The 26,143-nt window shown below is 36.9% G+C and overlaps 1 protein-coding gene across 2 annotated transcripts in view; it reads left to right on the top strand.

Moving 5' to 3' along the window:
- The window catches only part of LOC138711267 (very long chain fatty acid elongase AAEL008004-like), a 78,821-nt gene that overhangs the window by 45,539 nt on the left and 7,139 nt on the right, over positions 1 to 26,143 (top strand). For both annotated transcript variants that reach the window (XM_069842703.1, XM_069842702.1), the window contains exons 3-4: positions 13,732 to 13,922; positions 24,777 to 24,857. In XM_069842703.1, coding sequence (XP_069698804.1) covers positions 13,732 to 13,922; positions 24,777 to 24,857 — 272 coding nt within the window. The remainder of the gene's footprint in view (positions 1 to 13,731; positions 13,923 to 24,776; positions 24,858 to 26,143) is intronic.

Here is a 26,143-nt window from a genome sequence, read left to right on the forward strand (position 1 = left end):
GTGTAAGAAATGCACTCGCAAAAAACAATTTTTGTTAAAAGTATGGCTTTGGATTATTTCATTCTCACCCCTGCAGTTAATTTTAAGTATTTTATCTACGTGTTTGCATTCAATTTTATTCATGTTATGATTGAATGTATAAGCACTGTTGCAGTTATTGACTAATTACATATATTAATAATAATTATTAAATACATCTGTTAAGTAACCAATTGCAGTATCTTTTGCAAAATCTTGAATGTTTAAGTTGTCAATAATATTTCTGTACTATATACTATAATACGTTAAAAGAATTTGCAATAGATTTGGGATCCTCTACTTTATAATCATTGGTTTTAATGAAAAAATATTTTCTTTCTTAGGATATCTACAAGTTTAAATTTAATAATATTACGAATAGGTTTAATTGCATTATCTGAATTTTGTACTTTTCTACTCAAATATATTCTAATTCCTTCTTTCATAATTTTTGATAAATTACACTGTACTTCTTGCAGTATTTAAGAACATGAAGATCATTACATTGCAACTCATTACATATAGATTCTTCTTTTTAATACACGAGATTTTGAAGTCCCTGCGTTATCTACATGTTTTAACTTTTGAATTTTTTCACAACATTGAGTGGAGAACATCCACTGAAGTGATTATGAAATTAAGTGAAAAATTCAATATATTTACTCTTAATATCAGTAGTACCAGTATCATATATGTTTTTTCAAGATTCATTTTGTAGACATAAATGTAAATAATCACTAGATACAGCAATTACGATCCTATCTTAGTTTTTAAATTAATATTTTGAAATTGTTCAGTGACATTGGAAACACATAGGATTTGTTTATCATGGTCAGACAAGCCATTGATTATAGGTTCTGTCGAATAGGAATTCAGTCTAATTCTGTGTACAAAACGTTTATCAATGGCTGTGTTACTTCAGCTTGTATGCTATGGGAAAATGACCCTACGAATAAGGTTTCCAGTTTCAAGGAGTGAATTTAATTTACTTTTACGGAAAAGTTCCGAGAGATAATCTATGTTTATGTCACTACAGATCACAAATTCCATATGAGATTTCTAAAGTCTTTTCTTTACAAATTCAATGTTGGCTATAAGTATTAATAAATAATGTAAGAAATATGAATGATTGTAGTTATAAGTCTGATTTACATTATAAAAAGCAAGAAGTTACATTCCTCGGCAAGATTCGAACTTTCGATGTTTGATTTTGCCGTCCAACGCACAACCACGGACCTATTCAATGCTTATGTTAATAACTTACAATTTAGCTGTAGCAATGTGGTGTCATAACTTGGGGTTTGTTTACTTAATGTAATTAGATTTAATTTGATTAGTTTCGGAACAATTGGAGTTCCTGTTATATCCTGTTATTTAGATATTTAATTTAGGGTTGATTTATTAACTCTTACTATGCAAGATGCCTCTTATTTCAATAATTCTATATCACGTTAAATAGTCATTGTCTACACTAAAGTATTATCGTCATCTCTCATTTCTCATCGTAATGGCGAACCGACGTGACATGAGACAGCGAGTTATAGCTCTAGTTGAGGCTGGATATGGGGCTAGATCTGCTGGCCGTTTGGTCGGTGTTCCTGGAAGTACAGCCGCGAGATGGGTTCATCGTTACCAAAATTTTGGGGAGGTCGAAAATCGCCCTATTCCTGGGCGTCCGCGGATTTCTTCATTGGAAGAGGATGCTCTTTTATTCGAGACAGTTCGACAGGACCCCTTTCTGACTGCTAACGAAATAAGAGCAGCATCTAACTTTCCCGGCTCTTCACAGACTGTGATCAGCAGGTTGAGGAACCGCGGTATTAGGAGCCGGAGGGCTGCGCAAATGGAAATATTGGGGGAAGCACAAGCTGTCGACCGTCTTGCCTTCGCTACCAATCGAGTGGATTTCGATTGGAGAAATGTAATTTTCTCCGACGAAACAACCATCTCGAGTGATTACGAAGGTCCTGTCCGTGTCTATCGTGAGGATGGTCTCCGACTTGATCAGCGCTATGTGCACCGACGTGAAAGATCGGGGCGCTTTAGCATATCGTGTTGGGGGTGGATGTCTTACGATGGACCTGGCGTTATAGAACGCATCGATGGCCGGTTTAATGCGGAAACTTACGAGCACATTCTGGAAAATATATTCCTTCCCTCCGCCCGAGAACGTTTTCCCGAAGGAACATTGCTGTTCCAGCAGGATAACCATCCCGTGCACTATGCTGCAAGCATTCAAAGTTGGTTTCAAAGGAGACCCGAGATCGAAATCATTAATTGGCCTCCAAAGTCACCTGATTTGAATGTCATCGAAAATTTATGGGCGGAATTGAAAAAGAGAAGGATAGCCACCTATGCCCACCGACGCCCTCGAAATCGAGACGAATTGTGGGATCAAGTTGTTGACACCTGGGAAGATCTCGCCGGGGATCAGAACTTATTCCACAATCTCGTGACATCCATGCCGGATCGACTTAGAGCTGTAATAGAAGCTGATGGCATGTGGACAAGATTTTAAGTTAACAGGTCTCTTTTTGTTTCTTATGATTTTTGTTTGAGGAAGAATACTTTTAACTTCCAAGTAAGATTTATTTTTTTTGACGAGGTTCAGCCCACTTGTAAGACCCAGAAATTGGGCATAAATTATTCCATATTTTTCGACAAATTAGATAGTCGAGGAACTCTGAACAAATTAATTACACCTCAATAAAAAAAAAGTTTTACCTGGGATCGAACACGAGACGTTTCGGTTATACTGGAACCGGCACGCTACTATATGAGCTACCGAGACAAGACAGTGATAGCAGCATTCCAGAATGTAGATCCCTTAGCAGGCATTTGCCATTCGGTACAGTGAAGCAATGGTATTTTGGGACTCGAGCTATGTTGTGAAATCCTGGCCTTAAATGGCAGTCTTCTTCGTGATCCTTATTCTGGTCCTTGTCCTTGTTGTGGTCCTTGTAACAATTCTTGTACTGTCATGTTATGTATCCCTACGTCGATATCGAGTGAACCGCGCTGTAGAACTTTAACTTCCGACGACCAAGAATCGTCTCATTCTTTTTCAGGGTAACTGTACCTTTGTCACTTTTCTAGAACTTCACAGGATTGTTGTGGCCCTGCTAGTCCCATATGACAAAGCAGGAAATCCCTTGGCTTCGATCAGAATCGAATGCCCGTCCTTATAACCTAAATATTTGGAGCAATACCAACCGATAGTGTTCACGTTGGTTATTTGACGACACCGTATCAATTGCACGATTTTAGCGATGAAATGGTGATATCGAAATGATATTAGAAGAGATGAGTTCGAAGATTATCTGACAGTTGCGGAAACTCACCGCAGGTCATACCACGAATCCTCTTTGTTAGCCCTCAACCACGCCAGTGCCAAATATGCACAAGGAAGGATTTCAATCTCGGACCTTCAAGTACATGGATAGCCTGCAGATACTAGTATAGCATTCGACTTGCTATATCCGCTCAGATTGGTACATTGCATAAATATAATTTATCAATGTTGGTACTATTAAGACAGGAGAAATCAAGATTCTGAACTTCACTAATCGCCGTGTGTTATCGGCAACTTCTCCGACTTTGGCGTTACACGGGAAAGTCTAAATAGCTCTCCGCAGGCGCTTCAATATCATTAGAGAACCTACTTCACAACGTATCTGCAATTTGAGTTATGAATTTCACATCTAAAGAGAAAGTGCCAATTTCTCAATTGCGAGCTACATGTGTGACAGCTGTAAAAATGCAGATTATAGCTTTAGTAGTAGTAGTATTAATTCCAAATTTATAAATCCTAATTTACGTGGCGTATATTAGGGTTTGATTTTAAACTATTCATAACAACAAATAGACACTTACAGACTAATATAACAACAAACAGATACATATATAGAGTAAATAAATTAAAGGTTTGAATATAATTATGAGGTGTATGGACTTAATGAAGCGTTTACAGCAACAGTTCTTTTGAAAACCAATAGGCCTATGTATATGTAAAACCAATGCAGCTTTTTATCACAGCATCACTCAAGGTCCCAGATTTATTAAGCAAATTTTATTCCAATAATATTTCAACCACGAATCCTCCCCAAATAAATAAAAAAATAAAAAAAAAATTATTGGCTTTATAGTTTGGGTTTAAACATATTAAACACTATTTAATCTGTATTCACTCTCAATTTTAATTTTATTTTTGTCTGTATTGGAATCCCCTCCTGAGCACGAGTCTTACTCATTCAGGAGTGGGCTAGTTTATCTTTCATTGTATTTATTAACTTGTATTCATTTCAAACTTACTAGCAATAAAAATAAATATACAGGGTGGAATTGAAATAGTCTTGCAGATTTCCAGAGCGAATAGCTCATGTCGTATGTGACAACATAACTATATCAATTGGTGGAAAGTTCAGAAAAAATGTTTTTTCGTGATTTTTGTCCATATCGATAGGACATCTAATAAAGAGTATTTCAATAGCGTGCACGGTTTTCGTGTAAATTTAATTTTAAAAACCCCTGAATTCAAGCAAGCGAGTGGCAGAGAGCAGCTTACGTAGGCAGACTCACCGAGTTACATCTGTATCACGAGTACAGTGTATTAGCGGCGATGTTGCCGGACTGCTGAAACTTCAAACTTAATTTTCTAATCAACCGTGCATTTAATCACAAAACGTAATATAGGTTTTCTATTCATTTACGTGTATCCTATCATCCCTTTCCAACTCCAAGGTTATTTCATTTTCACACTGTATATATAAGCTGTACACACAACTTGCAGCGTGCGCAGTAAGGTATTGTCTTCACAAATGAGACACAGGGCAGTCAAACAGTAGATGCTCAACAGACTGAATATCTGCGCACAAACACGTCGATTCTTTTCCAGTCTTAATTTTGAATCGTTCAAAATAAACTCCAAACTTGCCATGACCTGATATAAATTGCGTACTAATAAAGCTTGGAGGGTATATTTTGCATTTCACTCGATCATACACCTGGAAAAAAACAAGTTTAGGTCACTGAACCTTGTCACTTGCAGTCCAGTGTGAATTCCAAGCAGAAGTAACAAGTTCTTTAGTTTTAGCACAGCCTACAACAGTCTTGCCATCTTCTCCCTGTATTCGAGAACTGTCTGTGTGTATGTACACATCGCGCTTGAAAAGGCATCTTGAGTTAACAAGATGAAGATTATTTCTTGGGCGATTCGCGATAGAAAATTATTTCTTAGTTAACACCTTGGCCAAGATATAATTTATCCTGTTGACGACTGAATAGCTGTTCTGGTAACAGAGTGCATCTGTTGGGGTGCTGCGGTAGGCCCGTGTGATAATAAAATGAATCCATTTTGAATCTGCAGTAATTATTCCTCAGCCCATTTTTGTCTGAAATGTTTGGGATGCCCGAAGCACAATAGAGCATTAAACGTAAAATATCAGAATTTAGTCCCCAAGTTTATTGCAGCCCTAAGAAGGGATGAATGAAATTTACTGGCTTCTTGGTCAGATTATCGAAGCGTAGTTTCAATAACAGACTATGAATTAAAACACAAAGGTGGGTGAATTGACTCATTGAATGTATTCGCTGTTAAACTGAATTAACGGGGCATCCACATCCCTTTTCTTAGTGATTGACATGGCCGTTGTTTTGTGAGGATTGAAGTGAAGTTCGTTGTTCATACCCCACTTCGAAACCATCTTCAAAGTTGAATTGGTTTTCTTCTGTTAACGTTTGTATGTCCTCGCCCTTTATCAATATGAGAACATCAACCTTAAATGCAATAAGCTACAGTTTACTGGCAAATCCATTTGCAACAATCCATAATATAGAATTACCCAGAGTCCGGCAATACAGACTGAGCCTTGAGGACAACCTTTCGTACAGACTGAGCCTCGAGGACAACCTTTCGTACAGACTGAGCCTCGAGGACAACCTTTCGTACAGACTGAGTCTTGAGGACAACCTTTCGTACAGACAGTCTTGAGGACAACCTTTCGTACAGACTGAATCTTGAGGACAATCTTTCGTACAGACTGAGTCTTGAGGACAATCTTTCGTACAGACTGAGTCTTGAAGACAACCTTTCGTACAGACAGTCTTGAGGACAACCTTTCGTACAGACTGAATCTTGAGGACAATCTTTCGTACAGACTGAGTCTTGAGGACAATCTTTCGTACAGACTGAATCTTGAGGACAATCTTTCGTACAGACTGAGTCTTGAAGACAACCTTTCGTACAGACTGAATCTTGAGGACAATCTTTCGTACAGACTGAGTCTTGAAGACAATCTTTCGTACAGACTGAGTCTTGAGGACAATCTTTCGTACAGACTGAGTCTTGAGGACAATCTTTCGTACAGACTGAGTCTTGAGGACAAACTTTCGTACAGACTGAGTCTTGAGGACAATCTTTCGTACAGACTGAGTCTTGAGGACAATCTTTCGTACAGACTGAGTCTTGAGGACAACCTTTCGTACAGACTGAGTCTTGAGGACAACCTTTCGTACAGACTGAGTCTTGAGGACAACCTTTCGTACAGACTGAGTCTTGAGGACAACCTTTCGTACAGACTGAGTCTTGAGGACAATCTTTCGTACAGACTGAGTCTTGAGGACAATATTTCGTACAGACTGAGTCTTGAAGACAACCTTTCGTACAGACAGTCTTGAGGACAACGTTTCGTACAGACTGAGTCTTGAGGACAATCTTTCGTACAGACTGAGTCTCTAGGACAATCTTTCGTACAGACTGAGTCTTGAAGACAACCTTTCGTACAGACTGAGTCTTGAGGACAACCTTTCGTACAGACTGAGTCTTGAGGACAATCTTTCGTAGAGTTGCAGCTAGCCTATAGTCTTGGCTGAATGTGAGACAAAAAGAATTTCTTCGTCATCTTATCGCAGACCACTAATATCTTTTAACATTCATGTCGCTTCTTAAGTGTTGATTTCCCTAAAGCATATTAGCAGTAATATCGGTATACGAAAATGTATTTCATGTAAATTTATACGACATCTCGTATCTTAAAGTTACAAATGAAGTTCAATGTTTTACCTTTCGTTATCATAAAATAGTAATATGCGTTACAAGAGCGGTATGTTGACGTTTTCATGTTCGAGGAAAAGATTGAAAAAGCGAAATGTAGTTGAGCTTTTTTAATTTCCGAGAACATGAAAACAAACATACCGCTCGTGTATCGTACATTATTTTGTGCGAAGATCGTTTGTTGCATTCCTGAAAGAGGAATTTCTAATTAATTGCAATGAAATCTCCATCTTGGTTTCTGTTCAATGACGGCAACTTTGGAAAACAAATATATCTATCTTCAACATTGTTCCTATAAATTGTTTTCTGTGTTTACTATACTCCAGCAGGCCGTGATATACGTCTGTCTTTTTTTTCCCCCCCAGTCTATGATGAGTGTGGAATCTTGTTGATTTTTTCACGACTTCCTTAATGTTACTTGCATTACAAATGCAGTAACTTTTGTGGTGTTGTAGAGTTTACTTAATTTTTGCAAATATTTAAAAACAATAATTAACAGTGCAATTTAGGTGAAATTGCAGTGGTAAGTTTCCAATTTATAATTATTACTATATTGAACGTCTTTAAAAATAATATGTTAAAAGCCTAAAGCAGTAAAATGAATATGACGCTTAAGCGGTGAGAATAGGGAAATTGTTGTGTGTGTTACGTTGGGAATACTGAATGTGGTAGTTCACACTTAAAGCGTATTGTTTGTGTGCGGAAAGCAAGCAAATACGCACGATCTCGCACAAATGTATTTTGCATGCAATTCGGATATCGAAATTTCATTTTCTAATTTCAAAGCTTATACAATTATTTCATTTTCCATATTAGAATGATGATAGCCTACTGTAGTAAAAGGCAAAGTTACTCCATTAGAGGACCCGAAAAACCTGTACAATGGCGAGATTTCAAGGCTGCCACCTTGCGAGGGAATCTGGACTGAGTAGCAACAGGGAAGTCAGCCCCATGTGCTTGCCTCATATTCAGCAATGGTAGCATTCAGGCAAGACTAAAATATTATAACTCTGATTTCTTAATCAACGCGAACAAAAGTGAAATCCGGGGATTCGAATGGTATGAGTTATGTTATATAAAGCGATTGAATAGTAATGGTCCCAATGACTCAGCACTTTTTCTAAGGATTAACCAATAGTCGGTGTTTATTTTACATCAACTAGTCTTTCACTAGCTTGTGCAGCTCTCTGGTATAACACAGTTCAGTTTCCTTTCGTATCCAGCGCGAACAAGCCATGAGGCTGGTATTCTTCAAGTACTTCGAGTCCTAGTCATTCCAATCAGCAGTCACAACATACTTTGTGTTACAAAGGGCGCGAACAGATTTTATTTCCCTTCTCTTGAATGAGGAACAGGCTACAGTCTGATCATATCCGAAAAGTTTCCTCTCTTCTGATTAAAATGTAAACAAAATGCAACACGGTTTTAAAGTTTTCTCGTGATTCGACAACGCCACTTCATTGTTGTGACGTCACTTTAGCAAAATCAGTCGGATTCAGATGAAATTTCTATTTAGATCTCTCCCGTTGCCTGTCCAACAACCATTCGTAGAGATTCACTTCAAGTCTACATCTAGTGAAAACATGGCAAGGAGTAAGTCTTACATCAAGATGCATCACGATTGAAATATAATATATACAGAGTGAACAGTAAGCAATGTCATTCATTTCATTTTGAGATATTTCAAACAAAAAAAAGCTTAATAAAATTTTGCTCGTTCTTACTTTCTTTTCGAGAAAAAAAAAACATTTTATATGAAACATTTCATAGCGTATTTTGGAAAAACTATTGAATTAATTCCCGATAAGCTCAGTAAATTTAAGAGAGCAGTGCATTATGATAAGTGACTGAAAGAATTTTAGTTTTGTCCTTTAAATGTGCAGGAATTTGATCCTAACAAATGTTACTTTTCGTTCTGCAAAGATATTTTAAAACTTTATGCACTCTGACAACCCTGTAAAAGTTATTGTCTGCTGGAGAGATGCAGCTCGCGTAATGCGAGAGATGGATGAGACAACGAGAAATGTAACCGTAACACACACTATTGATTTTAAGGAAAATTTGATTTCTTGTATGCAAGTATACCGGTTACTATTTTATACATTAAAGTGGGAGGGAATTATTTCTAATTGCCTGAAGAACATTTTTGTAGTACGACAAACGGAGATTTTTTAATCAATAATTAAATCTGTATAACTTGAAATAAGCTTGATTAAATTAAATCGAAGAGTTTAAAAATAAAATTTTTAATTTGATTCGTTTAACGTAAAATAATTATATCGTATTTTTATTTTTTCCTTTAGAGTTTAAAATGTTTTAAAATGTTGTTTTTATAACGTGACATAAGCATCATTATTGTTTATATTGTCTAGGAAATCCAATTGAAATGGAAGACTAGAAATAGGTCTTAATATTTTCAATGTATTTTGAAATAAGCATATCTTCTTGTCTGCGCTTTCTGAACATTTAATTAAAATCAGGTTGTAGAGTTTATTTCACTTTATTTTTTCAAGATTGTATTTAACGTGAAATAAGCAGCGTTCATTCTCCGCTCCCTAGCACAGATTAAACACAAAAATTAAACGGTGTATCATCTGTATTTTTTCTTACGAGTTTAAAAACAATGTACGTGGCAATGACCTTCAACTTCCCTATTCATAACAAGCCAGGTGAAGGGGTTGTTTAGAACACAGCCTTACGTGCACTCCCTGCTGATTACACAGGGTTGCACGATCTTGTAATTCATGTATTTCAAAATGCACATTTTTCTTGAATACTATTCAAAATATATCAAAATGGTAGGCCTATTTGAATTTTTTGTTGCCCTTTAGTAAAGGAATCATCCACCAGAATTAATTACATTGCTTATGGTTATATAACATTAAGAATTTCTTAGTCACACTTATTTACTTAATTCTTTAACTGTACAAAATAAATCCTCGTTACGTAACAGTATAAAAGCACGCTAGTCTCCAAAATATTTTTCAAACAAAAATGAAAGTGAGTAGAGAAGATTTGACACGCTGTTACGTATCCAGTTACACGGACATGGCTGGCTTCACACGCCCAACCAACGATCCAAGCGTAACATTGGCCATACCGCAGAGCAGAACTCAGAGTTTCAATTACACGCTTTACGTCAGATCATGCCACGTGCGCTTGCTTTAGGCTTTAAATCATTCTCGTGGATTGGATAATACAAATGATATCGACTTCAATCAGCATCGTGAAACTGACGCTGACAGGTGGACCATCTTACTCAGCCCCTCACAGAGCCAGGTCCTATCCGCATATAAGCAGTCTGATGGGCTCCAAGACCTTCCTATATCAAACCCGTACTGTCCTCTGCACTGCACCCCAGCCTATTTGATCTACTGCAGATGATAGATGGAATGCTAGAGAGAAACGCGAGAAAACCTTCAGCAACGTCACAAATTGCCGGAGATCGAACCCGAGCCACCTCGATGAAAGACTAGCGCGCTAGCACTTGAATCACGGACACGGCATTACTCAATTACACTTGGACAATGAAAACACACAAAAACTTAAATGTAAAATCTCCCAACCAATAACCTTTAAGAAAGAGTGACTCTATGCCGAAGAAAACAGCCAACTCCCGGTCATACCCAGAAATAACTAAATTCTGAATTATTTTGTGGTCGAGAAAAGCACTAAAATCTCCGAACAAGATTCATCGATCTCAGAATTTGAACCCGGGATATCCGGAATACATGTCCACTGGTCTACGTACCACTTTGCTCAAAGCACTTGCATACCATTAATTCTGCACAGATGCATTAGTATATTGTAATAATTCCTGATATTTATCGATTAGCAATACTTAAATAGGCTATTATGGTACAAAATAATGTAAAAAATATCAGTCGTTTATAATCAGGATTCTAAGCATTCTACTAAAAATTCAGAAAATAACGTAATTCAGTTACACTTTCACATTCAACTGCTTCTGTACAAATTTGTAAGCACAGAACAAAGAAAATCGCCTATTTGATTTGCACCGAGCTTCTTCAATTTTCACTTTAAGAAACTGTTACATTCCACTTATAGAATTTCAATAACTTTACAGATATATCTACACTGGATTATGAACAAATTCGGTGTGTAAGGACAGATACTGTAAATATATCTGTACCATTCCAATAACTCCACAGGTACATACAGGGTGTTTCAGGAGGAATTGTAAATATTTTAGGAGGTGGTAGCATAGAGGAATTCGAATAAAAAATGCCATATAACATGTGTCCAATTTTTATTGGGTACAGAGATACAGCTGTTAGAATGTAACCCAAGAAGGTGTTAAGCAAAGGCAAATGATTGTTTAATGCACTTTCGTTTCGTGTGTTGCTACTCCGGTTGTTACAGGCTTATTTATCGATTGCCATATTTGCTTCGAAGTTCAAGTTACATAATTCAATTTTTCAACTGTGAATGTGATTTGTTGGCCAATTCTACTGTATTCTTTAAGCATGCCGCAGGTATTTACAAATGCTGAGTATGCCGATATGGTATCTGTGTACGGGTTTTGTAAGGGAAACGCTGTTGCTGCTTGTGGAGACGATTTCCTACCCGCAGAGTTCCAGATTCAAGAGCGTTTACTGAACTGCGTGACACTGGTGCGGTGCCCAGCAGTCATATTTCATCTGAACGTGTAAATGAACGGAATGTGGATGAAGTAGAAGACATCATTCAGTTGGTTGAACGTAGTCCTGCAACAAGCACACGCAGAATTTCTGCACGTACTGGTGTTCCACATACAAGAGTATGGCTCCTCTGTAAACGTGTGGTGTGGTATGATAGACAATCAGTAGCTTGGGCCTGTTGTGTTACCGCATCGTCTTACAGGGTCCCGTTATCTAGACTTTCTTCAAAACGAGCTTCCAGCATTATTGGAAGAGGTTCCTTTGGCTACAAGGATAGCATGACTGAGCCCCTGCACATTCTAGTCGTCAGGTGATACGTAATCTAAACCTAACATTCCCCGAAGATGGATCGGCAATATGGTCACGTTTGATATGGTTGAAAGGCGAAGTCTACAAAGGAAAAGTGAACACATGAGCCGATTCAATCGTTCGGATTATGAATAAGGCTGTCCTCACAAAAGAAAGCCAAGACGACTTCAGCAGAGCTACACGTGGTGTTGTCCAAAGTGCATTGAAGTCTGTATTAAAATCAACTTTGAACGTACCGGTAATCATTTGCCTTTGCTTAACACCTTCTTGGGTTACATTGTAACAGCTGTATCTCTGTACCCACACATGTTATATGGCATTTTTTATTCGAATCCGTCTGTACTACCACCTCTCCCTCGTGAAACATCCTGTATACAGACAGATGCACCATTCCAATAAGTTGACATGTTGAGTATGAGCAGTGACCCGCAACAAAGCTAATCCTATTCCACGACTTCTTGGTTGACTGAAAGACGTCAGACTCATCATGATCATTAAAATGGTATTTCTCAATGTTACATTGGGAACTACAGCACATTTCAGTTGAATCTTTCTTGTAAACTGATATTAGTTAACTCAGAATTTGTGAATTCCCCCCTTAAACCTGTTTCTACTAAGTGCGGTGTACACGTCTGCTGACAATCCTGTGCACAATAAATTTCTGCTTCTAAAAGAACGGCTGTCACTCACCGACGTGATATAGGCCAACTACACAGCATTAGCGATCTACGTTTACACAAACACTGTTTAAATTTTACCGCAGAAATAATCTTCTCTACATATTTATGTAAGGTTAAGTGGACAACTGTAACGTGCAACTCGGCATCAGAGATTGTGCTTCATTTACATAATAACAGAGTTTGTAGACCATATTTTTGCGGTCATTTGAGAAGATCGCATCCCATTGCCATAAATGAAGATATTTCCTGTGCAGATTTCTTCTGGAGCAAGTACCTTGTCATTCCAATCCATGTCCTTTATTTCGGAATGGAGTCCTTTCTAGCCATTGTCCAGACACAAATATTTTCCCAAAGTGAACAGTGAAATATTAAAAAGACACTGACTTTTTATTTTTACACATGGACCTTTTACTTAATGATACATTAGGCAAAGCAAAGTTCTACGTTGCAAAATGGTAAATTGTGAAAATATATATATATATATATATATATATATATATATATATATATATATATACAGGCTATACGAGTATAATTATATAAAAAGAGTCTGAATATACGTTAAAGATTTCAGCATTCGTGAGGGAAAACTACATTACTAAGTCAGCAAACAGGAGACAAATAAGATATTTATTGTAAATACACGCGTAGTATGCAATAGGAACATAAAGACGATCAAAATTCTTAAATCTCTTCAATGCAAAATGTACATTATTTGGATATTTAAATTAATTACGACATACAGCCCAAACTTCCTGACGTCTGCTGATCACACTTTCCAATCCTGTAACATGCTAACTGTAAGCTCATATTTAATTAAACTTATTTCACCGAATATTACAGGACACTAAATGCTGTAACTGTTTTAACGTACACTTTTCGCGAGAACATGTACAACAAAGAAATGCATTATTTTATAATCATGTAGTACAATCAGGATGTCCACAAGTGACTGAGGAGCCAGTCTGCCTTAAAATACTAATTCTGAAAGCCACTGTATCCGTTTCCGCAGATCCCAGAGTGAACGACTGGCCCTTGATGGACAGCCCGATCCCCACCATGTGCATCGTGGCAGTCTACCTGTACAGCGTCACGATCCTGGGCCCGCGCATCATGGTCAACCGGAAACCGTTCCAGCTCAACAGCGTCCTAGTCGCCTACAACGCCATGCAGGTCATCTTCAGCATCGTCATGCTATGGGAGGTGCGTACTTAGGTATTGCGCTCTGACAGTACTTGGGGAAGACTTCTATCTGGAATCGAACGCAGATCCCACTTTTCTAGAAACTGTCAGACGACTGCTCAACTGCTGGCAGTACCTATTCCTAAGTTCGCATTGTTATATGCACAACTTTTTCCGGCATTGCTTCCTGTGGCATGGACAAGGAATTTCCATACCTTTGATATTTGCGTATGCATGGAACACACCCTTGTCTAGCATTGTTACATTACGGACAGACAAACAGCTACCACACCTTTATTTGTAACGTTTCATGATACATGGACAAATAGTTTCCACACTTTGAAATGTTTCATACAAACAGTTGCCAAACCACTTCTTGGCATTGTTGCATTATATACAGAACAAAACTTATCAAAGAACGTCTTGACATTGTTTCATGGTACAGGCCCAACAGTTGCCAAACTACTTCAATTTGGTTCATTATGTAAGGTCCAACGGTTTTCATGCCAATTTTTAGCAATGTTTCGTTATTTATGTAGTTCAGCAATTTCCAAACCAATTTATTCTTGGCATTTTTCATTATATACATTATGGTCGGTCAGCGGTTACCTTGCCGTGAAGAGCCCACAATGTGCTGGCATGGCACGCAACACCTCTGCTACACGTGGAAGAGATTTCTCCGTCAGCTGTAACACTTATCACAGAAGGTGTTCGTCTCTCTAGGACCGACCTTTAATGCCGGCCGCAAGCTGACCTTGGGAGAAAGTGCAAGTAGCAGTGAAAGTGACCCACTGAACTTGTGGCTTGCATTGTTCACCGTGACAACGCATCAGCCTACTGACTCACTTCAAGAGAAAATTATAGTCTTGAAAACCATCATGACTGAGATACATTGATCTGTTGTAGTCCACGCCGAACTAAATCTTCATCTTAATTCACTTGCCTGCAAGAACGTCTACGTGGCTAATGTCTGTCGTTGTTTATTCAGTTCTCTACGGGTTGTAGCAATTTTGACATTCTTCTGGACCTGGAGGTAAGCGGTGCGCTCGAATCTGCGAGCTGTTTTTTTTTTAATCCAACAAAAATATCGCATCTCAGGGCCGCAATGCTATGTCCATTTCTTCCTCGAAGCTCAGAACGTGCTAGACTACTATGCATAGTAATAGATGTACAAATATTGTAGCAATAAATGGATGGGACTTTGTGCCAGCTGTATGACACACAATGACTCGTAACATTCCTTCTAATCGCCACTCTGATGCAAGCTGTCGTTGCTAGCACTTATCGATCTGATCTCAGAAATTTGGTAACCGCTACTCTGAACTCACGGTGTCGTAAACGCACGTTATGAAAGGAAATAATATTCCGTCACCAGTCAGTGGCACATAATTCATTTTTAACTCTTTTTAATTACCCTAGAAAAACATACAGGGTGATTCACGAGAAAATGTAAAAAATTTAGTATATGATATCTTAGGCCATTTTGAGTGAAAAAGTTCATATGAACATAGGTCCATTTTCGAACGATGGTGGAGCTAGATGCATTTTTTTAGTAAAACATCTCGCCTATACGTTACCGTATGTTGCTGACGTGAGATGTGAGACAAGGTCACGGATCGCAATGAATGACGTAACATTGGAATCTGCATTGTGAGCGACGTGGATAAGTTCATTCACCTCACAAACCGGGTGCCCTTATCTGATGTGATGACACACATCCCGCGCATAACACAAAGACACTATCGCACAGCAGTTCAGTCAGCTAATTACAGTACAGTAATTATACAGGTACAGTTATCGGAAGTGTTAAGTTGTGTTTTCCCTACCTTATAAATTTTCGACTGCAGAATACGCCGATATTGTGTATGCTTATAGTTTCTGCGATGGAAGTTTCTTGCGTGCCGTCGCTGAATATGAACGACGCTTTCCGAACAGAAGAGTACCATATCGAAGAGTATTTACTGTCTATGGGTTTGGATGAAAGACTTGCTAAACCAAAGGAAGGTGAAAACGAGATAAGCGCTAATCGACCGTATTTTGGATGCTGCACGCCGCATAAAGAACAGCCACGTGCAACTCTCCCGAGAGATGAGCGCGATTCACGCCCGAGCGCAACAGTGCATTGAAGCAGAAGGAGGTACCTTTCAAAATGTGCGATAACATCGACCCCGCCATCTAGAATATTAGGTATGTATGCATACGTGAATATAAACTTTAAATTTGTCCGTTATCTGTCTCTAAATGCGAGTTAGTACAATGGAATCCCAGAAGTTTTTGTGAAATCAAACACTCATATCTACGTAACCGTTCGAAAACGGACCTATATTCATATGAACTTTTTGACTCAGAATGACTTTAGAATTCACATCCCAATTTTTTTACCTTTCCTCGTGAATCACCCTGTATATACAGAGTGGAAAGTGTTCAATGACAGGAACTACATGGGTTACATCAGTTCGATTAATTAAAATGTGTCTCAGTGAAAGGTACAGATCAGTTTCTGTCGGATGCTTTTCCAATTCACAGCGGGCTAAAGCAAGAAGATGCACTATCACCTTTACTTTTTAACTTCGCTCTAGAGTATGCCATTAGGAAAGTTCAGGATAACAGAGAAGGTTTGGAATTGAACGGGTTACATCAGCTGCTTGTCTATGCGGATGACGTGAATATGTTAGGAGAAAATCCACAAACTATTAGGGAAAACACGGGAATTCTACTTGAAGCAAGTAAAGAGATAGGTTTGGAAGTAAATCCCGAAAAGACAAAGTATATGATTATGTCTCGTGACGAGAATATTGTACGAAATGGAAACATAAAAATTTGAAAATTTATCCTTCGAAGAGGTGGAAATATTCAAATATCTTGAACCAACAGTAACAAATATAAATGACACTCGGGAGGAAATTAAACGCAAAATAAATATGGGAAATGCCTGTTATTCGGTTGAGAAGCTTTTGTCATCCAGTCTGCTCTCAAAAAAGCTGAAGTGAACATTTATAACATTTATAAAACAGTTATATTACCGGTTGTTCTGTATGGTTGTGAAACTTGGACTCTCACTTTGAGGAACATAGGTTAAGGGTGTTTGAGAATAAGGTGCTTAGGAAAATGTTTGGGGCTAAGAGGGATGAAGTTACAGGAGAATGGAGAAAGTTACACAACGCAGAACTGCACGCATTGTATTCTTCACCTGGCATAATTAGGAACATTAAATCCAGACGTTTGAGATGGGCAGAGCATGTAGCACGTATGGGCGAATCCAGAAATGCATATAGAGTGTTAGTTGGGAGGCCGGAGGGAAAGAGACCTTTGGGGAGGCCGAGACGTAGATTGGAGGATAATATTAAAATGGATTTGAGGGAGGTGGGATATGATGATAGAGACTGGATTAATCTTGCTCAGGATAGGGACCAATGGCGGGCTTATGTGAGGGCGGCAATGAACCTCCGGGTTCCTTAAAAGCCATACGTAAGTAAGGAAGCTGTATAGTTCTGTTCTAAACATTGCGAGTGAAAAATTATGATCATTTGGTTACAATATTAATCTCTCGAGAAACCTAGAAAGTCCATCATTTGGTTACAATATTAATCTCATGAGAAACCTAGGAAGTCAATAATTTTTAACTTCTCATATGCTTACCCTGTGCGCATCAAGATTGTAAATGATCTTGATTTGTTTCAATGAACGTTATTAATTTGTTTTTTCGTTGTATGTATACATATTATCCATTCCCTCCCACCGAACATCCTCATATTCATCTTCTTTCACTGTGGCTGTTCCTTGACTTTGGAATTCCCTACCGAGTAATGTCAGGGACTGTCAGACATCAAACCAATTTAAGAATAAACTAACGAAATATTTTTCTAACAATTCTTGTTAACAATAATAGCTGCTTCAGGTTTCTCAATGTTTCTTAATGGTTATATCACAGAATAAATATTTAAATTATCTCAATATTATTATTATTATTATTATTATTATTATTATTATTATTATTATTATAACTATTTCTTACCAATGTTTATTATTGTCACACTAACATTACTTATCCAACTTTCATTGTTTTATGGTCTAGATATTAATGTAACAAATATGTAACCAATATTGTATTCATTAGAATCAGAGTCTGGCTGAGCGGAAGAGAAGGTTTACTGGCCTTAGCTCTGCCAGATTAAATAAATAAATTATTAATTAAAATGATTATTATTATTATTATTATTATTATTATTATTAGATAGAACGTTAAAAACTCAAAGCATAATTATGTTTGTTTCAAAGAAGTTTAATCTTCTGTTCTGGATTCCAATTTCTGAAAGCTATTTTAAAAACGCTTTGGAATTGGTAATCTTTCACGTAAGAGCATAAGAAGAGTCATCGACTCGCTTGTCGAGAGTTCCATTGCCACATCCCACTGTCACGTGGCTCGTCTGAACGCTTATGTAAACGTTCCACCTTGAAATATCGTCGCCTTCCAAACATCCGAATGAAAGGATCGCTTTCACCAACCCTCTTGGTCACGGCACTTACGTCACAACACAAGTTATGCAACTTTAAGTTTCACTATGCGATATTGTTGTCCCTTTGTAGGGCATGTTTGCACTGTTAAGACCATCGTAATGGCTTCTTAGGAAAGGTAAGATAAACAATGCTAACCAAACGAGTTGATTATAAATTTATCACACTACCGCTCCAGTTTAACCATCATCTCCTCCTTCTTCTGTCTGTGTTCTATCTCTATTGTCTTATAATTACTCGTACTATGTTTAATGTCTTCATTCAGAACATTGTGTGAGTGAACAAATGTCCTCAGGATGCGGGAATCTTAATTCAGTTTAAAATATATGCAGCTTTGACTTTTTAATTTTATTAAAGGCTGACAGGAAATCCATTTCGGAATCCTCACTGCACTTTCTCTTCTCGATTTAATTCATCTAGCAAGTCTTACACAATCATAAGAACCTGTGCGACACTGAAGCAGATATTCAATAGAATACGCAAACAGTCTTGCAGTTTATGAAGTGATGACCATTCTATCATTTATTTCATGGTTAAATATTAATACGCAACGCAATGGTGACGTAAGTTAATAAGAATGAGGTAGTGAAAGTTTGATCATACTAATAGCAGCAGCAGACTGGAAACGAAGATCTGAAACAAGAATAAATTGGAAACTAAAAACAGCCTAACCAGATCGTCGAAAATGAAAATATCTGGCCACGAATGCTACACATTCTACATCATTCACGAGGTAATGGAGTAATATGAAGAGGATCACACAATTCTAGCACAATTTCGTCCTTTGCCACTTGTTAATAGGAAACTAACGTAGCCTTCTATAGTGATGTGAAGAATAAGCGAGTACTGCAGTTAGCGTATCTGACGTCTGACAGCGCTTTGCTCCTGCAGAGTATTCCACCTTAGCATTGGTAGCTAGTACGCTGTTGCCGCAAGATGCCTCCGTTAGTGGAACGAGTGAGGCATACTATCTCTGTCTCACTCTCTTCCTAATACGTACAGCGTTCTAGCAAGTTCATCGCACAAGATAGGTACGTTGAGTCCGTTGAAATGATAAAAAAACCTATTAATGCCATAACGATGCCTGCAAAAACATACATTATATTTATATTCATTATAACTAGACTTAGGATATTTAGGCCATTAACCAACTTTTAGACACCTCAACTAGGCAACATAATGATCGAGAGTAGGAATTAAAATAGTTTTAGGGACCTAAAACGTTACTGCATTTACAAATAATAGTACTAATAATATAATAGTAGTAGTAGTAGTAGTAGTAGTAGTAGTAGTAGTAGTAGTAGTAATAATAATAATAATAATAATAATAATAATAGTAATATAATAATAGTAATATAATAATAATAATTCATTCACAGCGTTCTGCCCAAGGGCAAGTATTTCATTGCAAACCCAGCATTTTCCAGTCTTTCCTATTTTCTGCCTTCCTCTTTGTATCTTCTTCTACCCCGAACTCTTCTCCCGTTCACCATTCCTTCCAGTGCATCCTTCAGAAGGCAGTTTCTTCTTAAGCAGTGACCCAGCCAATTCCTTTTCCTCTTTCTGATCAGTTTCAGCATCATTCTTTCTTCATCCACTTTCTCCAACACAGCTTTGTTTCTTACTCTGTCCATTTCACACGCTCTATCCTTCTCCATACCCACATTTCAAATGCTTCTTTTTCTTCTCTTCACTTCGTCATAATGTCCATGTTTCTGTCCCACACAATGCTACACTCCACACAAAGCACTTCACTAGTCTCTTCCTTAGTTCTTTCTCCAGAGGTTCTTTTTCTATTAAAAGCTTCCTTTGCTATTGCTATCCTCCTTTTGACTTCTTTACAGCAGCTCATGTTGCTGCTTATAGTACACACCAAGTATTTGAATAATAATAATAATAATAATAATAATAATAATAATAATAATAACAACAACAACAAAATTGTTACTTTATTGAGTTAAGAAGTGCTTACAATACAGACCTACATTATGTACAGCACACTTTTTTCGTTATTAAATGTTACGGAGAGCTTATAATACAAAATTAAGATTATGTGCAGAACACTTTTTCCGTTATTAAATGTTACGGAGAGCTTATAATACAAAATTAAGATTATGTGCAGCACACTTTTTTCATTATTAAATGTTACGGAGAGCTTGTAATACAAAATTAAGATTATGTACAGCACACTTTTTCCGTTATTAAATGTTACGGAGAGCTTGTAATACATAATTAAGATTATGTGCAGCACACTTTTTCCGTTATTAAATGTTACGGAGAGCTTATAATACAAAATTAAGATTATGTGCAGCACACTTTTTCATTATTAAATGTTACGGAGAGCTTGTAATACAAAATTAAGATTATGTACAGCACACTTTTTCCGTTATTAAATGTTACGGAGAGCTTGTAATACATAATTAAGATTATGTGCAGCACACTTTTTCCGTTATTAAATGTTACGGAGAGCTTGTAATACAAAATTAAGATTATGTACAGCACACTTTTTCCGTTATTAAATGTTACGGAGAGCTTGTAATACATAATTAAGATTATGTGCAGCACACTTTTTCCGTTATTAAATGTTACGGAGAGCTTATAATACAAAATTATGATTATGTACAGCACACTTTTTCCGTTATTAAATGTTACGGAGAGCTTATAATACAAAATTAAGATTATGTGCAGAACACTTTTTCCGTTATTAAATGTTACGGAGAGCTTATAATACAAAATTAAGATTATGTGCAGTACACGTTGTCCGTTATTAAATGTTACGGAGAGCTTATAATACAAAATTAAGATTATGTGCAGCACACTTTTTCATTATTAAATGTTACGGAGAGCTTATAATACAAAATTAAGATTATGTGCAGCACACTTTTTTCATTATTAAATGTTACGGAGAGCTTATAATACAAAATTAAGATTATGTGCAGCACACTTTTTCGTTATTAAATGTTACGGAGAGCTTATAATACAAAATTAAGATTATGTACAGCACACTTTTTTCATTATTAAATGTTACGGAGAGCTTATAATACAAAATTAAGATTATGTACAGCACACTTTTTTCATTATTAAATGTTACGGAGAGCTTATAATACAAAATTAAGATTATGTACAGCACACTTTTTCCGTTATTAAATGTTACGGAGAGCTTATAATACAAAATTAAGATTATGTACAGCACACTTTTTCCGTTATTAAATGTTACGGAGAGCTTATAATACAAAATTAAGATTATGTGCAGCACACTTTTTTCGTTATTAAATGTTACGGAGAGCTTATAATACAAAATTAAGATTATGTGCAGCACACTTTTTCCGTTATTAAATGTTACGGAGAGCTTATAATACAAAATTAAGATTATGTACAGCACACTTTTTTCATTATTAAATGTTACGGAGAGCTTATAATACAAAATTAAGATTATGTACAGCACACTTTTTCCGTTATTAAATGTTACGGAGAGCTTATAATACAAAATTAAGATTATGTACAGCACACTTTTTCCGTTATTAAATGTTACGGAGAGCTTATAATACAAAATTAAGATTATGTGCAGCACACTTTTTTCGTTATTAAATGTTACGGAGAGCTTATAATACAAAATTAAGATTATGTGCAGCACACTTTTTTCGTTATTAAATGTTACGGAGAGCTTATAATACAAAATTAAGATAATGTGCAGCACACTTTTTCCGTTATTAAATGTTACGGAGAGCTTATAATAGAAAAGTAAGATTATGTGCAGCACACTTTTTTCGTTATTAAATGTTACGGAGAGCTTATAATACAAAATTAAGATAATGTGCAGTACACGTTGTCCGTTATTAAATGTTACGGAGAGCTTATAATACAAAATTAAGATTATGTGCAGCACACTTTTTCCGTTATTAAAAATGTTATAAAGCGCTTATAATATAAAATTAAGATTATGTACAGCACACTATTTCCGTTATTAACTTCACACTATAATCAAACAAGAACCTAAGATACATACCTAATGCCTTTGTTGTTTTGCTGATAGTTAAATTTTGTGTACTTCTTCAAATAATCGCAGATAATGTACGTGTTCCAACATTGTGAAATCTTAGCCTTAACTGTACCACCCCTACTTGTCTTAAGTTTTAAAGCGGAGATGTTCGGCAAGAGAGCGGAAGACCATTTCATCAATTTAGCTGTTACTCTGTTATTCGTAAACTAACTGTATGGTAATTCAATGATTTAATTGAAACTAATTAATTCCCAGTTCTCAAGAAAAATACTTATAAATAGTTGATGGAACAGCCCCCATATGTTCAATGCTATTTTCTTAAAGTGGAATCCTCTATATATGCAACATTACTGCAAACAGAGCCGTTTATTATTCCTATAAACGCGAAATATTCACTACTGCTGCAGCTAGTAATGTCTTCCTTACGCTGCTAGCAAAACCTATGCAATAAACTTCAAGGCCACTGGCAATCAAGACGTTAGTTCGAATCCCTCCATGGATATATTTTTTCTGAGGTTTTCCCAGCTATAAGACAAACTCCAAAGAGAATCTTCGGATTCATCCTGCCAGATAGACTACCACCCAACTACTATCGCACCACGAAGAACCTCGTATTACAAAAACAAGTTATGAAACAATTTGATTATTAGGTACAAACAAATATACATGCCCGACAAATACAAAAGGACTAACTTGGCACAACGATGACGGAATCAAATGCCATTGATAAAATTGATGTCACTTTCTTTAAGCGGTATAATTTAATGATCTGACAATCATAATTTCTTCTCTCTGAGCTCTTTGCTACTGAGAAAACTTCCACCATTTCATTTAAACGGACTGATTCGGTACTATCTGACAATGATCTCTTTTCTCTAAATAATATCTCAATAAGAGATTACAGCGTTGCAAAAATAGAAATTAGCATGTTATAGGAAATACACATTTTCAGCATCCAAGGATTTGGGAGAATGTCTTCAGTCAGTAGTGCAATGCAATTCCCCTTAACTAGGAGACATATTTTATTCATGTTTAATAACTCTTTTCAGAACATGGGAGGGGCGATAGTACGAGGAACAACAATAAAGAGCATAAATTTGCTGATGATATGGCATTGTTAGTAGAAGAGGAGGCGAAATGACAGCTGTGAGCAGTATGGGACGAAGATAAATGCAAATAAGACAAAGATCATGGTTATCGGCAGAAAAATAAAGAAGTTAAACACGCGATTTAAAAAAAGCAATAGAACAAGTGGACAGCTTGAAATACTTGGGATATACTATAAGCTGTAACATGAGCTGCTGCCAGGTAGTCAAAAGGAGGATAGCAATGGACAAGGAAGCTTTTAATAAGAAAAGGACCATCTTCTGCGGACCTCTGGAAAAAAAAAAACTAAGGAAGAAAGTACTTTGTGTGAAGTGTGGCATTGTATGGTGGAGAAACGGACATTACGACGAAGTGAAGAGAAGTGACTGTAAGTACTTGCAATGTGGATATGAAGAAGAATGGAGCGTGTGAAATGGACAGAGAGAATAAGAAATGAAGCTGTGCTAGAAATAATGAGTGAAAGAATATTGTTGAAACTGGTCAGGAAGAGAAAAAGGAACTGGTTGGGTCACTGGCTGAGAAGAAACTGCCTACTGAAGGATGCACTGGAAGGAATGGTGAACGGGAGAAGAGTTCGGGGTAGAAGAAGATATCAGATGATAGATGACATTAAGATATATGGATCATATGAGGAGACAAAGAGGAAGACAGAAAATAGGAAAGATTGGAGACTGCTGGGTTTGCAATGAAAGACCTGCCTTGGGCACAAACCTATGAATGAAATAAATATCTTTAAGTTAAGCTGTGCGATAAGGTGATACAGGAAACTAGGTAATACGTCCTACTAACAGTGATGGGTACCTATATGAAGTGAAAGATGCTGAGGCGACGAAGCCTAAATTAAATATAAAATTATTTTTCTTTTATTCATAACGTAAAATAAAGTTCAAAATGCTATGGTACAGTTCGTACCTAAAAATAAATTAATTCCTAAGGTAAATTAATTTTCGTGTGCAAAATTGCTACTACATTTCGTTCCGATTTCACTATCAGTTCTCACCACCCTGAGAAAAGATGACGAAAAGGCCTTCCTGTCTTAAAGAATGCTTCTAAACCTCCTCTCTTAAACATAGGTGAATTTCATCATAAGCAATCAGTCTTACACAAGCCTAAATAACATTATTGCTGCATTAGTGGTTGAAATATCATAAACAATACTATACTTCAACATTTGCGTCACTTCAAGTGCCGACTGTCGTAAATAAACTAAGATATTATGATTGCATTATATGATTTATTATTCTATGTTGCAGCACTTGATGGGGGGATGGCTCTTGGAGTACAGCTACAAGTGCCAGCCTGTCGACTACTCCAACAACCCCACCGCACTCAGGGTGAGTACTGCTTTGCCGAGAGTTGTCCAGTTCTGGAGAACAGGCTTTACAATGTGCTGGTTCAGAGACTTGCCAGGAATGAGGATCAGACCGTCTGGCCCAAGGGGGAGGGGAAACTCAAACCCATCGTGGACGGTTTTCTTTCAATTTTGTGCATTTTATTACATTATTTTATTGTATTTTCTGGTGCAGAAATTAAAATTTTCCTATATTTCGTCTAAAATACTGTAACTCAAACTGTAGAAAATACGGTTGCATATAATTCCGCAATTAACCTGTAAGTAATAAATTATCTAAAGACGAATATAAACATCACCGTAAGGTTCATCTTCAACCCTTTACACAATTGAAATTAGGTGCATTCGAGCAGTCCACCCTGTATAATGCTTTGAAAATAATTAATTTTGAAATATACAGTACATTGGAAAATACTTAGATATTAAAGAATAGTAAGCAAAAGATACTGTAAATTCTTGGAGTGAAGAATCTTCTGTAGACTTAACACTGTCGTCACACCAAAGGATTTTCTTAGATTTTGTGGTTCCGCATCAATAGCTTCAATCACACTCACTGCTGCAGTAACGTTACAGTAAACGTAAAGAAATCATCGTCTAGTTTGTTTGCCTCATACATACTCATTACTTCGCAGCGTTGCCACATGGTGCATATTAGTTTTATGAAATAAACAAAAAAATATAATTGACAGTTAGGCATAAAGAAAAAAGTTGTTTAATTTCTTTCAATAACATCTCTCATTGATACGTAGGAACCTAACACTGCGTACGGCATGGGTATAATGATGGGGGAAATACAACGACGAGATTCTGAAGTAATTCTGATTCAGATGTTGTTCCTATGGTGTAACATACCAAGCAATTTGTACAACATAGGGTTGTCATGGGTTCATGTCGACATTTCCCCTCAAAGAACATCTCCACGGATGAAAGACAAACATAAAACAGAAATTACGTGTTGTACCAATTGGGAGGGTGAAGAAATTGAATTCAGAAACAATCGCTCTTACTTGGAGAGTGTGTGCGTATGTATGTACAGATATGGAAATAAAATTTGAAGCTCACTTATTGTGTGTTTCGCTTACAACAAACTGCGCAGGTGCAGTAAACAAGAGCCCCTGTATATATTCGACTTGTCAATAGTGCGAAATTGTTGTCTACATACATTACACATGCACTCTCATCGAGACTCGCTTAAAATTTTAGTTCCGTATCTGTACACCCTTTGACACGGAACGTGGTCGCTCTCATGAATATGTCTAAGTGTTGTTC

This window comes from Periplaneta americana, chromosome 12 (assembly GCF_040183065.1).
Source record: "Periplaneta americana isolate PAMFEO1 chromosome 12, P.americana_PAMFEO1_priV1, whole genome shotgun sequence".
In the NCBI taxonomy this organism is placed as follows: Eukaryota; Metazoa; Arthropoda; class Insecta; order Blattodea; family Blattidae; genus Periplaneta; species Periplaneta americana.